Here is a 15,406-nt window from a genome sequence, read left to right on the forward strand (position 1 = left end):
GGCTTGAACAAAGACTCAGCCACATGGGGCATCATTTTTGGAAAGGCCTGGCCTCAACGGCAGATCTTCTCTTCCTACTCCTATGGGAAGACTAGGATGGCCGTGCCTGCCCGTGACTGGAGAGGTGAGTGTACGAAGCCCATGTGGTCACAAATCTAAAACATGTGCTTCGATCAGCTCTGTCAGTATCAGAACTGATCATCAGACCATCATCAGTCTGACTCTCGTCCCATCCTCAGGTGGATCTCAACTCAGAAAGAGTTACTTACTGCCTCTACTCTCCTTCCTCCCAAATAAAACCTGGCAAATGCAACTCAATGCAAAAGAAATAATTCTCAGATCCCCTTACAAGAGGTTTCATAAGAACTAGAAGTTATCATCTTTCTCCAAAGGGAAGAACCCTAAAGATTTCATCACTCTGAGATTCAGTGTCAAACCAGAACAGGGATCACTAGCAAATGCACAGTAAAGACTCTACATCTGCCATCAACCCAATGAATGATATCCAGAAGGTGAATTTCAAGAACACTTAAGGGCATCAAAAACCAAACAGGTACCAGATCCTAAAAATACAAAGAAAATACTAGGCAACAGTTGAGCACCTACAATGTGCCAGGACCCGTGTTAGGCACAGAGGTTTATATAACACTCCTCATTTGATCCACAGGGCAAACCTCTGAGGCAGACGTTCTTCCACTTTACAGATAAGAAAAACCGAAACTCAGAAAAGCGAAATACCCATAGTCACACAGGCTAGAAATGCAGGCCCACCAAGTCTACCTTTAGACCCAGGAGACAGACATCACAGCCCATGCTCTTCAGAGAGTACATTCCTAGAATCAATACATCAGAATAAGATGTGTAAGAAAAGGCAGAACGGATATCTTGATACAGAGATAAGACATTAGGTATCAGAAGAAACAGGTAAGATTTGCAATAGTTGCCTCTGGAGATCAGAAATAAGTTGAGTGGGAAGGAGAAAAGTTGTTTTCACTACAGGCATTTAAATATTTTTTAACTATATGGTTGTATTACTGTGATTTCAACGGTTTTTAAATATGGGTAGCAGCATCTGCCTCCAAGGGTTGTGCTAAGAAGAAAATAACACACATCAAGATCTCTGCACGATGCCTGGCACACAAGTCTCACCCACGGGACATGAGCTACAGCTACATCCAGCAGAGGTTAGAATAGCAGGAGCCAGGAGAGAAGTTGAAGAGGGGCTCTGAATCAGACTGGTCTGGAGACACTCAGTCTGATTTAAAACATACTCACAAACATTCCCCACTAGCCAGGAATCATGGCAGAATCTTAGACAGGGAAATGACCCCAGAAAAATGTATTCCTAGAAAATTATTCCACCGGCAAAACTCCTTTCTGAAAAGGCATAAATTAAGAATAATTCTAGAATGCTGGGCACCAGAGTCACTGCGATTTAACAGGTTTTAGATATGCCACTATGTAGATCAAAAGGAAAACAGAGTACAGAAACAGGAAAGGGAATCCTTGGTTTGTCAGATGGGTTGATGACATGGTGAAGACAACAGAGAGTTAAAAAAAACAGATGGAAAAGAGCGTGAAGGCCTTAAGAAAAACTGAGTTCTGAAAACATGGGAAGAAAGAGAACGAAGACATGTGGGATTCTCTTACTTCCTGACCTGAGGATATAGGACAGAAAAGGAAGCAAACAGGCCAAGAAAATCCTCTGGGGGAGAATCTACAGACATTATACAAATAGGAGTGAACAAGCTGTGAAGTGAATATTATCAATTAGAAGCAAAAATCACAAGATTGAACCAAGTTGCAGATAGAAAAACTCTCCCTTCCTTTGACTTAGACAGATGGAGAAGTCTAAATGGTAGTACCTGTAAATGTTTTATTTCTGAATGACCTTGTTCACAACTACAGGGACCTAACAGACTCCTAATCAATGGCTAGAGCCAAAAAACTCAAACTCTTTGAGAAACAGGCAACTGACTGTTCACTCAGACTCCTCTCTATGGGTGTGCTGTGCAAAGAAGAACCCTCTGAAATGGTAGCTCGTCAAGTTTAAGGTTCATGATATAGGAGAAAAACCAGCAAGGGGTAACTTAGAAAACAATGTTCCAAGAATAAAAGAGTGACCACAAGGAAATGTCTTCATATCTGATATAATGTCTACAGTTAAAAAACACTGAAGAAAAGGAAACCACTGAGAGTACCAAATGCTGGCAAGGAACACTGAACTCTCATACATCGCCAGTGGGTATATACAGCCACTCTGTAAAACTCTTTGGCAGTTTCTTACACCCCTTCCCTAAGGTACAGAAATTCTACTCCTAGGTGCCAGGGAAATGACAATACATGTCACAAAAAGATTCACAAACAAATGTTCGTTGTATCCTTACTCATGACAGCCAAACACTGGAAACAAACCAAATGTCCATCAACAGGAGAATGGATCATCAAATTGTGGTACATTCACACAATGAAACACAACTGAGTAATAAAAAGAAGCAAACTGAGACACACAACAATAAGGATGAACCTCAACCACTAATGCCAAGGGAAAGACAGCAGACACATAAGAGGAGTTGTTCAATATGATTCCATTTATATTAAGTTCTAAAAGAGGCAAAACTAATCTAAGGTGATAAAAATCAAAACAGTCCTCACATTGGAGGCCAGGGAGTGACTGGAAAGGGGCATCTGTAGGGTGATTGAAATGTTTGTTTGTTTGTTTGTTTGTTTGTTAGAGAAAGTGCACACAGAAGTCAGGGAGAGGGTCGGAGGGAGACAGAAAATCTTAAGCAGCCTCCACACTCAGCACAGGACCCAATGTGGGGCTCAGTCCCAAGACCCTGGGATCATGACCTGAGCCAAAATCAAGAGTCGGGACGCTCAACTGACTGAGCCACCCAGGCGCCCCGGAAATGTTCTATTCTTGATCAAAGTGGTGGCTACATGGATGCAGCCATTTGTCAAAACTCAACTTGGGAGATTTTTAAATATGTGCATTTTATCATTTAGAAAAAATAAGTAAGAATGAAGGCATGGACAACCTTGACATAGGCTGCTAAGAGTCAAGGAAGACGGAGAGAAGCAGGTTGTTTCCTTGCCAATGGGGGGAATGGAAGCCCAATTGGAATGAGGAAAGAATGGGGCAAGAAGTAGAGACAGTGAATACAGACAAGTTTTTAAAGGAATAGCCAAATAGATATAGATAGATAGATAGATAGATAGATAGATATAGATTATAGATATAGATATAACAAAGAACCTGGTAATAGGCTGACTCAGTAGAACAAAAAATGACTCATGTGTGAATTAAAAACCAAAAAACAGGCACCACGCTGGGCATAAAACTCCAATGTCCAAGCCCAAAAAACATTAAGAATCAAAAAAAGAGCTCCGCTTCTAAAACTAGGGAAATCAGGCAGGAGAGGCTAAAAGCAAAGTGAAGAATTCTCAACCCTATTTTGTTTCAGACCCCAATGGGACATTCGAGTTTAAGGAGAGTGATTTTTTGTTACTATCCCTGAACAGCATCATCTTGCATTTGCATAGGACTTAATTTCCAATCAGACTTTGTGTTTTCGCTAATCCTCACAACACCCCAATAGAATAGTGTTACCCCATTTTAAAAGAGGAGAAGAAATCACGGTTCAGGGCAGTTCAGTGTCTTGCCCAAGGTCACATAGCTAGTCACATAAACCCACACCTTCTGATTCCCATCAAAAAATTTTTTCATTATGCCACACCGGCTCCTCTCTGCAATATTACAGCCTCTCTATAGCCTAGCACACATTTTTATCTGTGTCCCTCTAGAACTCACCGCTATTTTCAACGCAGCAAAACCCTGCAGAAACTGGGTCATTTTCAAACACAGCCCACAAAATACAAGAGGAGGGTGATGAATAACCGATTCTAGAATACCTTTAATTGGTCCTATCTTAAACTACGAGCCAGAGCCCCAGGAGGACAAGGCACTGCCGTGAGTGCACGCAGCCTTAAGCACTGCAGGCTAGGCAGCCAACTCGGAACAACTAACGTACCTTACAGCTAACGCGGCCAGCACGGCGTTAAGTGTGAGCAAGCAGGCGACCCCACAACTGGGCACGCCACATGCTCTCAGCAAAATGCTTCCCCTACCATTTCCCTTATTCTTCTCAACCGCAAGAGCGAGATATTTTCATTTATGTGATCTGTCTTTAAAGGTTGAATCAACTCTTTTGCTTTTGCAGAGTTATATTTTTAAGTAGTTTCAGAAAAGCCGTTGTTATATAAACATGTTTGGAATGTCTGCTGAAAGGAACAATTCCAGGACAATATAAACCTTCGACATGCGATGTTCCCAGGTAATGAAATCTATATACGAAGGATTAAATCATCTAAATCAATTACAAGTCGAAACTGGTTTGTTTCAGATAGGACACAAGGCACCACAAGAATACATTTCATTTTATTTTTTTAGAAAGCCTTGCTTGAGAGTACAAAATTAAATTGAGCCATGTTTCCAAAGACAGAGGTAATTAAGTCAGGAGATTCAGCAGCTGGTGGCGTTGCTGCCTGATAGATTAAGGAGTCTCTAGGACACTGTCTGGGACAGCTGGACAAGATCGCCTCTTACCTGGATGCATCTGCTCCGTGTTGCTCCGCAGTTTGCCGTAGGCATGGCTCAAGGGCACCCTCTGGTAATGAGGCGGGGAAGAAGGAGGGGAGGCGAGGGGTGACATCGTGGGAGACTGTGTTTCCTGCTTCAAAGGAACCAGAGCAGAGTTCAGAGGCAGTCACTTGAGAAGCCTGGTGCTTTGAACGGCAGTTACGAAGTATAATGCAACTCTACCGCCGGTGAGACGGCTGATTTCACAAATGGGAGGAAATGTTTTCTCAAAAACACGGTTTGGTTAAAACGCAGTGTCTGAGGATTCAAGTCTCCCAGAGAACAAAGTCTCGCCAGCACTCAGTTACCTAAATTACTAAAACTAGCATGAAATGCTTTCCGTTATTCCACTAGTATTTTCCTTTGGAAAATGGAAAACAATGATCACATGAAATAGCATTCACACTCCCCAAATGTGATCTCTTCGTGGATAAATTCAATTTTCATGTGTTTATAATAAAGGCTCCTATTTCCTGGATTTACACTTACCAAGTCTTCCAGCAAATGTGGGTATTAAAAATACACACTTAAAATGCTTAATGCTAAATGTTGCTGGGGCTTACTGTACCAGAGTAAAATGCCAGCTTTTTCTTTTTCACACTAGGGGATAATGAAACAATTCATCATGGGCAAACCACTCCTAAACAGGAGGATGGAGGCTTAATAAGCTACAGTTCAAATCTCAGTTAAAATGTGAATTTTATGTAAGAGTCTGGCAAAGCAAACAACCTTACTCTGCTACTGTATTTCCTCCTTTTCAATGCTACCAATAAACTGGTAACTTTGGAGTACCCAAGTAACAAGGAAACAGTACTTTTAATCAACATGCAGACTATATAGGTACTGTTAGTCTAAAAAAAAAAGGCAATCTGAGTTACTGATCAAATACTCTTCTTCAAGAAAAAGAAAAGAATATTTGAAGTGACCTCACACCAACAGATGGGATGGGCAGAGTACAAACCTACCCTCAGGTGAAAGGATGTGTCCTCAATCACGCAGCCAGGGATGGGCCTAGAAAGTCCCCAGAGTATCAACCATCTTGGGACAGCAGACCCTCATTCCTCTCCAAATGCTGGTAGGAAAACATGCCAGAGTACTGACTGAAGCTTCCTATACCCCTTTACATATATATCCCTAAAGAACTCATTTAAAATGTATCAAAATTATGACATCAACATTACACTGAGTTATTTAACAAGACATGCTATACCTCACTTGGCTATAAATATAAAACTTCTGCAGCAACACCTCATATATCCAGCATTATCATGGTGAGCCATATAGTTTTTCAACTTAATCCTTTGTTACACATTGCATTTAAAAAACGTTTTGACTCATCTTCCTAAAATATGACAAATTTCTTGGTCTTATAGAAGATACTATATTCAATGTAATTTGACTTTTCTGCATGATTCAGTATCTTTATTAGAAGTATGAGCTGTACCTTGGTGCCCCCAGGGTTCACTAATGCATAAATAAGACTATTTACCTCTTTCTTGATAGGCATACTTTTCTGAAATTTTATACTTTCATCTCTACCAATCACCACCTAACTATTGCAATTAGTGCTCTAATTTTTAAAGCCTCTCCTCCCTACTCTTGTCCCTAACCTGCTAAATGTGAAATGGCAGCATTTCCCAAGTTGGCATCCCAAACAAGCCCCACAAGGAAGGATTCTCTGGAGAAACAAGTTTAGTAAACACAAATCTCCATGTCTCTTCACAGGGGGACTTGTCAGGGCCTTGAATTTGCTAATGAGCACTTATGAGTCTCCAAGCCTCAGAATGTAGTCTTTCACCCAAGGATATGAAGCAGCACTCTCCAAATATATTTAACCACAGAAACCTTTTCTCCAAACTTTTTTGTGAAGAGAGGATCTATTAAAAAGTCCTAGGGGCGCTTGGCTGGCTCAGTCAGTAGAGCATGTGACTTGATCTGAGGGTCTTGAGTTAAAGTCCCACCACGTTGGACTTAGACTTTACTTTAAAAAAAAAAAAATCCTAGAAGTTCCATTTCAAAGAACCCATTTAGAAATACTGGTTAGAGAAATCAAATAAGTGTATTAAATCATACCCTTGGGGCACCCAGGTGGCTCAGTCAGTTAGGCCTCTGACTTCGGCTCAGGTCATGATCTCACAGTTCAAGAGTTCGAGCCCCGTATTGGGCTGTGCTGACAGCTCAGAGCCTGGAGCCTGCTTCGGATTCTGTGTCTCCCTCTCTCTCCGCCCTTCCCCCACTCACACTCTGACTCTCTCAAAAATAAACAAACATTTAAAAATAAAAAATAGGGGCGCCTGGGTGGCGCAGTCGGTTGAGCGTCCGACTTCAGCCAGGTCACGATCTCGCGGTCCGTGAGTTCGAGCCCCGCGTCGGGCTCTGGGCTGATGGCTCGGAGCCTGGAGCCTGTTTCCGATTCTGTGTCTCCCTCTCTCTCTGCCCCTCCCCCGTTCATGCTCTGTCTCTCTCTGTCCCAAAAATAAATAAAAAACGTTGAAAAAAAAAAATTTAAAAAAAAAAATAAATAAAAAAAAAATAAAAATAAAAAATAAAAATCAGTGGCCTCACTCTGGACACAATCTACATTCAAGTAAGCTCTAAAGGGCGAATGGGTGGCTATACTTCAGCTTTTTCTTGCTACAAGGAAACTTCACTGGCTTCCTTCCAAGTCTATAATTGTATCCCAGATGGTGAGATTTGCTAGAAGCCTGACAGTAGATATGAAGCACGGCTATGTGAGGTTTCACTGTCAGAATCAAATGGACACCCCTGATCAGACTGTTTACCTGTTTATCCTCATCGTCCATTCTTTTGAAGGCATTTTTTTCTGTGATTAAATATGGAATCTGAACCTTAGTTCCATGCAGTTCAGTCGGGTTCCCAAATCGGATCTCAGCATCGGTCTTTGACATCAGAAAGCGAGGCAGCGGCAGTTCTTTAGGACCAGAATCAGAGAAGCTCAAGTGAGACTTTTTTAAAACTGTGAAAAGCGGAACTCAATGGCCAAAAGATGAATCACTTTTGAGGAAAAATTCCAGAGCACTAAATATAGATTAAATTTTTATTTTGACACAGTGAAGACTCCTATAATAATGTCATGATAGAAAAATGCTTCAGTTTTACCAAGCAATTCTGGCTTAACATTTTTAAATGCTGTCAAATCATCACGGAACATATTCAGGTTTTGGACTGATCTCCTACCTCAGCCTTTAGTCCGGCACCAGCTAAAAGGCTCTGATACTGTATGAACACGATATGTGGCAAATGAAACAGGCAAAACCCATATAACACACATTATATGCCAGATACTATATTAACATCTGCAAATATTACGTCATTCAATCCTCACAACTCAAGACTATCATTAGCCTTCCTTTTATTTTTTTTTAATTTTTTAATGTTTGCTTATTTTTAAGAGAGAGTCAGAGCATGCATGACGACAGGGCAGAGAGAGAGGGAGACACAGAATCTGAAGCAGACTCCAGGCTCTGAGCTGTCAGCGCAAAGCCTGACACGGTGCTCGAACTCATGGACCACAAGATCATGACCTGAGCCAAAGTCAGACACTTAATTGACTGAGCCACTGAGGCGCCCCCTGGGTGACAGTTTTTCACCCTATGTAATTCCTTAAGGAATTTTCACGCTCGATCTTCAATTGTCTTTTCATAATGGAATAAGGAAAATACTTTAAGTTACAGCGATCAGTCCGTTCAGCCAGATTCTACTGTCAAAACCATTAGCCACACTCACAATGCTACAAAGAGTTCAAACCCAACAGTCTGGAATATTTACTTATCTTTCAAATATCTGATAAAACTATTCTGAAACAGAAATGATGCTTTGGCACACTTCTAGTTCCCAGTGCGGCAAATCACACACAATCACACAACACAAAGGACTCCAAAAATGGGGATAATATTATGGATTATGCATAATGATTTGCATCTGTATCCATTGTTCAGGATAATACTCATCACTGTGCCTCCGCACTTCCATCAGCGCTCCATTCCAAACACAGCTGCACTTCCAATGATTGATGCTGTGCTAAAGCCAGAAAACATCTTAGCAACACAACCAAGTATCCCAGCTCCCCAGGCAAAGAAGGCCCCTGGTTCTCTAATATCCACATTGTGTTTATTTTTAGTTGCTATGTCCACATTTGATTCAAAGAAGTAGGCAATATGACAAATCCCTGCATGATCAATCAGCCAAAAGGCCCAAGAGACATAAATAGAATAAGCAATCTGGAAAATTAAACCGGGACTCTCCTCTAAAAAGAGGATGGCCACCATTTTTAACATTTTAACGTTTCCCAACCTCGGCAGCTCTCCAGTACTCAAGGCAGGAATGGACTTTAAAAGAAAAAAGGCAAAAGAAGAGAAAACATAGATTCTTAGTAAGTCAAATATAAACTAATCCCATGGTTCTCTTCTCAGAAAGGGATTTCTTTCAGTTCGGTCTGCAAAAGGGATCTAAAAAGAAGGAACAAGCTCACATAAAATAATCTGCACCCTGATTGCCCATGAAAGGAGGAATTACTTCCAAACACTACTTGAGGGAGAAGAGAAGGAAAAGCCCACATGTGTAAACCCCCGACCAGTGTTTCACTGGTGTTCAACAGATAATTCCAGGAACGAGAGAATACAAACACGAGATGATGAGTATCAACTATTATACAAGGACTCCCAGATACCCTTTAGGACCCTGTCACCTCACACACTGTCCTCCTTCCCTGGCTATGGCATTTCTCCAGAACTATTCACCTGGCAAAGATCCTCTCTCCTCCAAACAGCCACCAAACAGCAAAACACAAAATACAGCTGAATTTCTCCTGTACTTTCTTCGCTTATGTGGTTTTAAACAATACTCACTTAACAGATTGTCACCATACATAATAATCACCATATCACTGAAAATCTTAATGAAGGTGCTATCTCCCTTACACTGCTCCAAGCTTTCAAAAACTGCAAAGTAAAACTGTAGTCTGTAAATAAATACTCAGTCTAAATGCTTTCTAGTCATATGGACACCATATTTAATAGTGAAACTTTATTTGAAAGCTAATCAATAAAGTATCTGCTATCCAGTGATTTATGTCAAGTAATCACAAGAGAAGAGCCATTTGTAGTAGTAGTTGGTTAGAATCTTTTCTCCCAAATGGAATTCAATTAACACAAGGAAATAAATAAAGAGTTCAAATTAAAGGTTTATAGGGGCCAAGGAGACAATGAGTGCAGCCATCCAAGGCAGTAATTTGTTTCATAATGCTACCTTAGGTTGTAGTCTTTGAACACAGAAACACTTTGTATATTAAATGACTATCTTTCCCTTCCACAAAGAAAACTATGCTTCTAAAGATATGACCCTCTAAAAAGTAGGGGAAAATCCTTTCATTTTCCATGTCTGATGGAGACAGGAATGTAAGAAATACTTCCATTTCCTCAATTAGAAGAAATGTGAACATAAAAAAGAAAACATAAATCCAATACCAAATGGTAAATGGCACTGGGGAGAGGTGGGACTGAGCATAGAACTCTGTCCTGTCTAAAATGGTGGCGGCTGTTTACTCTCCTTCAATACCATCCACTAGATATAACGCCAGCCACATCATTGTAAATTGTATAGTAACTAAAATTTTTTTAAGTGAAGAAACCAGTCACAAATATTGTATGATTTCACTTATTTGAGGGATCGGCAGACAAATGTATAGAGGCAGAAAGTAGAATGGGGGTAGCCTGTGACTGGGGAGAGGGGGAATGCAGAGCTGTTTAACAGGTATGAAGTGGGGCACCTAGGTGGCTCAGTCGGTTAAGCATCCGACTTCGGATCAGGTCACGATCTCGCAGTATGTGAGTTCGAGCCCCGCGTCGGGCTCTGTGCTGACTGCATAGAGCCTGGAGCCTGTTTCAGATTCTGTGTCTCCCTCTCTCTCTGACCCTCCCCCGTTCATGATCTGTCTCTCTCTGTCTCAAAAATAAATAAATGTTAAAAAAAATTAAAAAAAAAAAACAGGTATGAAGTTTCATATTTCTATTATTTTATTTGTTTATGTATTTATGTATTTATTTATTTAGACCAAGAGCACACAGGGGAGGGGCAGAAAGAGACCAAGAGAGAGAATCCCAAGCAGGCTCTGCGCTGTCAGCACAGAGCCCAATGCAGGGCTCAATCTTACGAACCTTGAGATCATGACCTGAGCCAAAATCAAGAGTCTGACGTTTAACTGACTGGGTCACCCAGGCACCCCATGGAGTTTCATACTTCTAAGATGAAAAGAGTTCTGGAGATGGATGGTGGAGATGGTTGCACACTAATATGAATGTACTGAACTGTACAATTAAAAAATGGTTAAGGCATGGCACTTGGCTAGTTCTGTCAGTAAAACACGCAACTCGTGATCTCAGGGTCAGGAGTTAGAGCCCCACAATGGGCACAGAGATTACTTTAAAAGAATAGTTAAGGGGCACCTGGGTGGCTAAGTTGGTTAAGCGTCAGATTTCAGCTCAGGTCATGATCTCACAGTTGATGGGTTCGAGCCCCACATAGGGCTCTGTGCTGACAGCTCAGAGCCTGGAGCCTGCTTGGGATTATGTGTCTCCCTCGCTCTCTGCCCCTCCTCTGCTCGCACTCTGTCTCTCTCTGTCTCTCAAAAATAAATAAAAATGTTAAACAAATTTTTAAAAATAAATAAATACTAGTTAAGATAAAAATAAACTTTATGGTAAACTTCATGTCATGTATATGTTATCAAAATTTTTCAAAACTTTTTCAAATAAAAAAGGAAATGGGTAAAATTAATTTTAATAATTATTTGAACCCAATATCATTACAATATATAATCAAGATAAAAAATATTAATGACTTCTTCCTTGCCAATTTGTATGCCTTTTCTTTTTGTTGTCTGATCGCTGAAATAGTTTACATTCTTTTTTTCAGACTAAGTTTTTTTTCAAACTCCCAGGTGTATTTTACCTGCACTGCACACCTTGATTCAGACACACCACATTTCAAGTGCTCAGAAGCCACACTAGTATGGCTACTGGCAATGCTACTGGAACAGCTCAGTTCCAGTTGACAGGTGACATGAAGGAATGTGACCAGAAACCTGGATTTTACTAAGAAATACCACACAATGTTAAATGTTAACACAACCAATTCATTTCTTTTTAAATTATGTAAGGAGTATTTGTATGGAGGGATAATTTTTATAAATCTTAAGTGTACTATTTGAAGAGTTCTGACAAACACATACATTAAGCACATAACACCCAAATTAAGATAGGACATTTCCATCATACAGAATTTTCCTTCCCATCCATTTCTAGTTAATCCCCTCTCCTTGTCCCACTCTGCAACCCCTATTCTAATCTCTAAATCCACAGACTACCTTCGCCATTACAGAACTCCACATAATGGAATCATTCAGTAATAATCCTTGAGACTTAGATTCCTTCACAACATTTTGTAAGAATCATCCAATGTAATGTATGTAGACAGAGCTTATTCTTTTTCATTGCTATGGAGTAATCCATTTTTATGAACATATTGAAATTTTTAAAATCCATCTAGGCTGTTTCCAGTTTCGGGCCATTATGAATATAAATGTTACAAACATTCTTATAAATGGCTTTTGATGAACATGAATTCATTTATCTTGGGGATAAACCTATGAGCTGTATATTCCATGAGTTAAGAATGCGTTTTACATTTTTTAATGAAAAACATCAAAAGAAAAATAGGGTGCCTGGGTGGCTCAGTCGGTTAAGCGTCCGACTTCGGCTCAGGTCACGATGTCACAGTTTGTGAGTTCAAACCCTACATCAGGCTCACTGTTGATGGTGCAGAGCCTGCTTGGTATTCTCTCTCTCTCCCTGTCTGTGTCCCTTCTGTGTGCGTGCTCTCTCTCCCTCTCAAGATAAATAAATAAACTTAAAAAAAAAAAGAAAATAAAAATAGCTTGTGATGTGAAAATTGTATGAAATTTAAATTTCAGTGTCCATAAATAAAGATTTATTGGAACACAGCCATTCTTGTTTGTTTACATAGTGTCCATATCCGCTTTCGTAGTTCAAGGGCAGAGTCTGTAGTGAATATAATCAAGATAATCAAGTTGCAGCAAAGGCCATATGATTCACAGAGTCTAAAATATCCACCACCTAGCCCTTTACAGGAGAAGTTTGATCCTAGTCTTACACAATGCCTACAGTTAAAGTAAAATGTAGTCTTACTAAAACAATAAAGTTTCATTTAATGGAAAAATACTTTACACTGCTTGCATATTTAAATTTTAAATAATTTCTATTAAATTAAAATTTTAATTTCTCAGTCAACACTAACCAGATTTCAAGTCCTCAACAGCCAGCCAAATGTGGCTAACAAGTACTATATTAACACAGTTTCGACGCTTTTCCAAAATTTTAACATTACCTGATCTTATGCCCGCAACAACCCTGTAAGGCAGGTACTACTGGGACACCCCTTCCCCAGGTGAGCCACGTGAAGCTCAAAGAGGTTAGGAGGGCACCACTTTGTATGAGGGCACACAAAGAAAAAGTGATGGTCCAACCATTCAAAATCCAGCAGTCTATTGGGGCCTCTGGGTGGCGCAGTCGGTTAAGCGTCCGACTTCAGCTCAGGTCATGATCTCACGGTCTGTGAGTTCGAGCCCCACGTTGGGCTCTGGGCTGATGGCTCAGAGCCTGGAGCCTGCTTCCGATTCTGTGTCTCCCTCTCTCTCTGCCCCTCCCCTGTTCATGCTCTGTCTCTCTCTGAGTCTCAAAAATAAATAAATGTTAAAAAAAAAAAAAAAAAAAAATCCAGCAGTCTATTGCTGTGACCCACCCTCAGCCACTAGGCTCTACTGTCATGCTAAAAATCAAAACGTTCTTTCTACTGCAGGTTTGAACACTCAACATAAAACTGCGCCATTTCGGAGCTGGAAAATGGTCTAGAGAAAACCTGCTGGAAAATCCACATCTCACAGGTGGAGAACTAAGCCCAGGAACGTCTCAGACATGCAGCAATATGGTGACAGGACCATAGCGTAACACTCCTGCCTGCAGGGGCTCCCTCCTCTTGTAATTTTTGGAGGGGTCATGGCGAATCAATTACATTTACTCATCATCAATGTCATCAAAGGGCATTTAATCAAAACAACCATCGTAGAATTGAGTACATTTCATTTTATAAGTAACTCACTCTTTTGTCCTAATTCTTTCTCCTTTCACTACAGACTGTGCCAGACTGCCACTAGATCAATAACCAGTCTGGGGAACACAGCCTAGAGGCTATGTGAGCCACATTATCGCACTATTAGCATTCGGAGACTCCCAGAGGGGCTGTAGAAAGAAATCACGGGGTCTGTCATCTTGGTTAAGAAAAAAAATTCCATCTTTATTCTCCCTACCCTAACCAAAAATTTGCATTTCTTTCAATTATGAATGTAGGCAACAAAGCGCTGTAGTATCATTAGCAGCACCTGTAACTTTGCCACCCACCGAAATCAGATATTTATATATCACATTACACTTGTTGTAGACATCTTCAAGTACTGTTTACGCTCCTCACTACTTTGAAAGTATGGTAGTTATTTAGGTCACTCTTAGGTCTCTTATTTAATACATTAACGAAGTAGTATGGATATTGCTATATAACATTCTTAAGTATCTTAGTTTTAATTTCAATATAATTGGTTTCCTTTGGACTCCTACGTCTTTGTATGTATTTAGAACATTATTCCAAGAAGGAGTGTCAGGCTGCCAAAGGAGCCCATGACACAAAACAGGTTACAAAACCTCCTCTAAAAAGCCCTACCTATACCTTCTCTCAGTCCTCACACCCCCCACGGCCAGTCCTCAGAAAGAAGGAAGGGACAGTTCCCAGGGCAAGTGTCCACCATGTGGTTTCCTCATCAGGAATTCTCCAATGGTCCTCAATTTCACCCCCTGCTTCTCTCCTCCTAAATTATCCTAAGGTTTCACCATTTGTTTAACCAGCAAAATAGGGTGAGGCTAGAGAGATGCCTAGTGCCAACATTTAAGGAGGTGCTCACTCTCAGGATCGTGTAAATGCAGAATCAGCACTTGTATGGCCCAGAGTGTGACTTTCCCCTTAAAGTTATGTGCCCTGGGTGCCCCTGGCCTCACTCCAACTCAGGTCCCGATATAACCAAAACTATAAACACAGTTTAAGCAAAGCTCTTGAAAATGCTCTATTCGGTTTTCATTAGAACTCGCTCTCGGGGCGCCTGGGTGGCTCAGTCGGTTAAGCGGCCGACTTCGGCTCAGGTCACGATCTCGCGGTCCGTGAGTTCGAGCCCCGCGTCGGGCTCTGTGTTGACAGCTCAGAGCCTGGAGCCTGTTTCAGATTCTGTGTCTCCCTCTCTCTGACCCTCCCCTGTTCATGCTCTGTCTCTCTCTGTCTCAAAAATAAATAAAAACGTTAAAAAAAATTAAAAAAAAAAAGAACTTGCTCTCAACCCCAGCTCCACATAAGAATCACATGGGGGAGCTCTTAAAAATCCCCACGTTCAGGCTGCACTCCAGGGCTAATTAAATGAGAATTTCTGGAAGTGGCCCCAGGCACCTGTATTTTTTAGTTTGCACTTAAAGCTCTCCAGCAATTCTCAAGTGCAAACAAGGCTGGGAACCACAGCCTGAGAAAGAGGACTTCTTTAGAAATCCCTTAGGAGTTCTGGGTGAACCTGAAGTCCAAATGTTTTTTGTTTGTTTGTTTTTTAAATATTTTTTTAACGTTTATTTATTTTTG

General features: G+C 40.8%; 1 protein-coding gene across 6 annotated transcripts in view; it reads right to left on the reverse strand.

The window, feature by feature from the left end:
• REPS2 (RALBP1 associated Eps domain containing 2) overlaps positions 1-15,406 on the reverse strand; it is a 216,758-nt gene that overhangs the window by 140,355 nt on the left and 60,997 nt on the right. For 5 of the 6 annotated variants that reach the window (XR_014136652.1, XM_081792503.1, XM_081792500.1 and 2 more), the window contains exons 3-4: positions 7,426-7,574; positions 4,610-4,736 (exon numbers count right to left, since the gene is read on the reverse strand). Coding sequence is in view for 5 of the 6 variants with exons in the window: in XM_081792503.1 (XP_081648629.1) it covers positions 4,610-4,736; positions 7,426-7,574 (276 nt within the window). In the remaining variant the exon portion in view is untranslated. The remainder of the gene's footprint in view (positions 1-4,609; positions 4,737-7,425; positions 7,575-15,406) is intronic. The other variant, XM_081792502.1, reaches the window with a different exon arrangement.

This window comes from Panthera onca, chromosome X (genome assembly GCF_046562875.1).
Source record: "Panthera onca isolate mPanOnc1 chromosome X, mPanOnc1 haplotype 2, whole genome shotgun sequence".
Taxonomy (NCBI): domain Eukaryota; kingdom Metazoa; phylum Chordata; class Mammalia; order Carnivora; family Felidae; genus Panthera; species Panthera onca.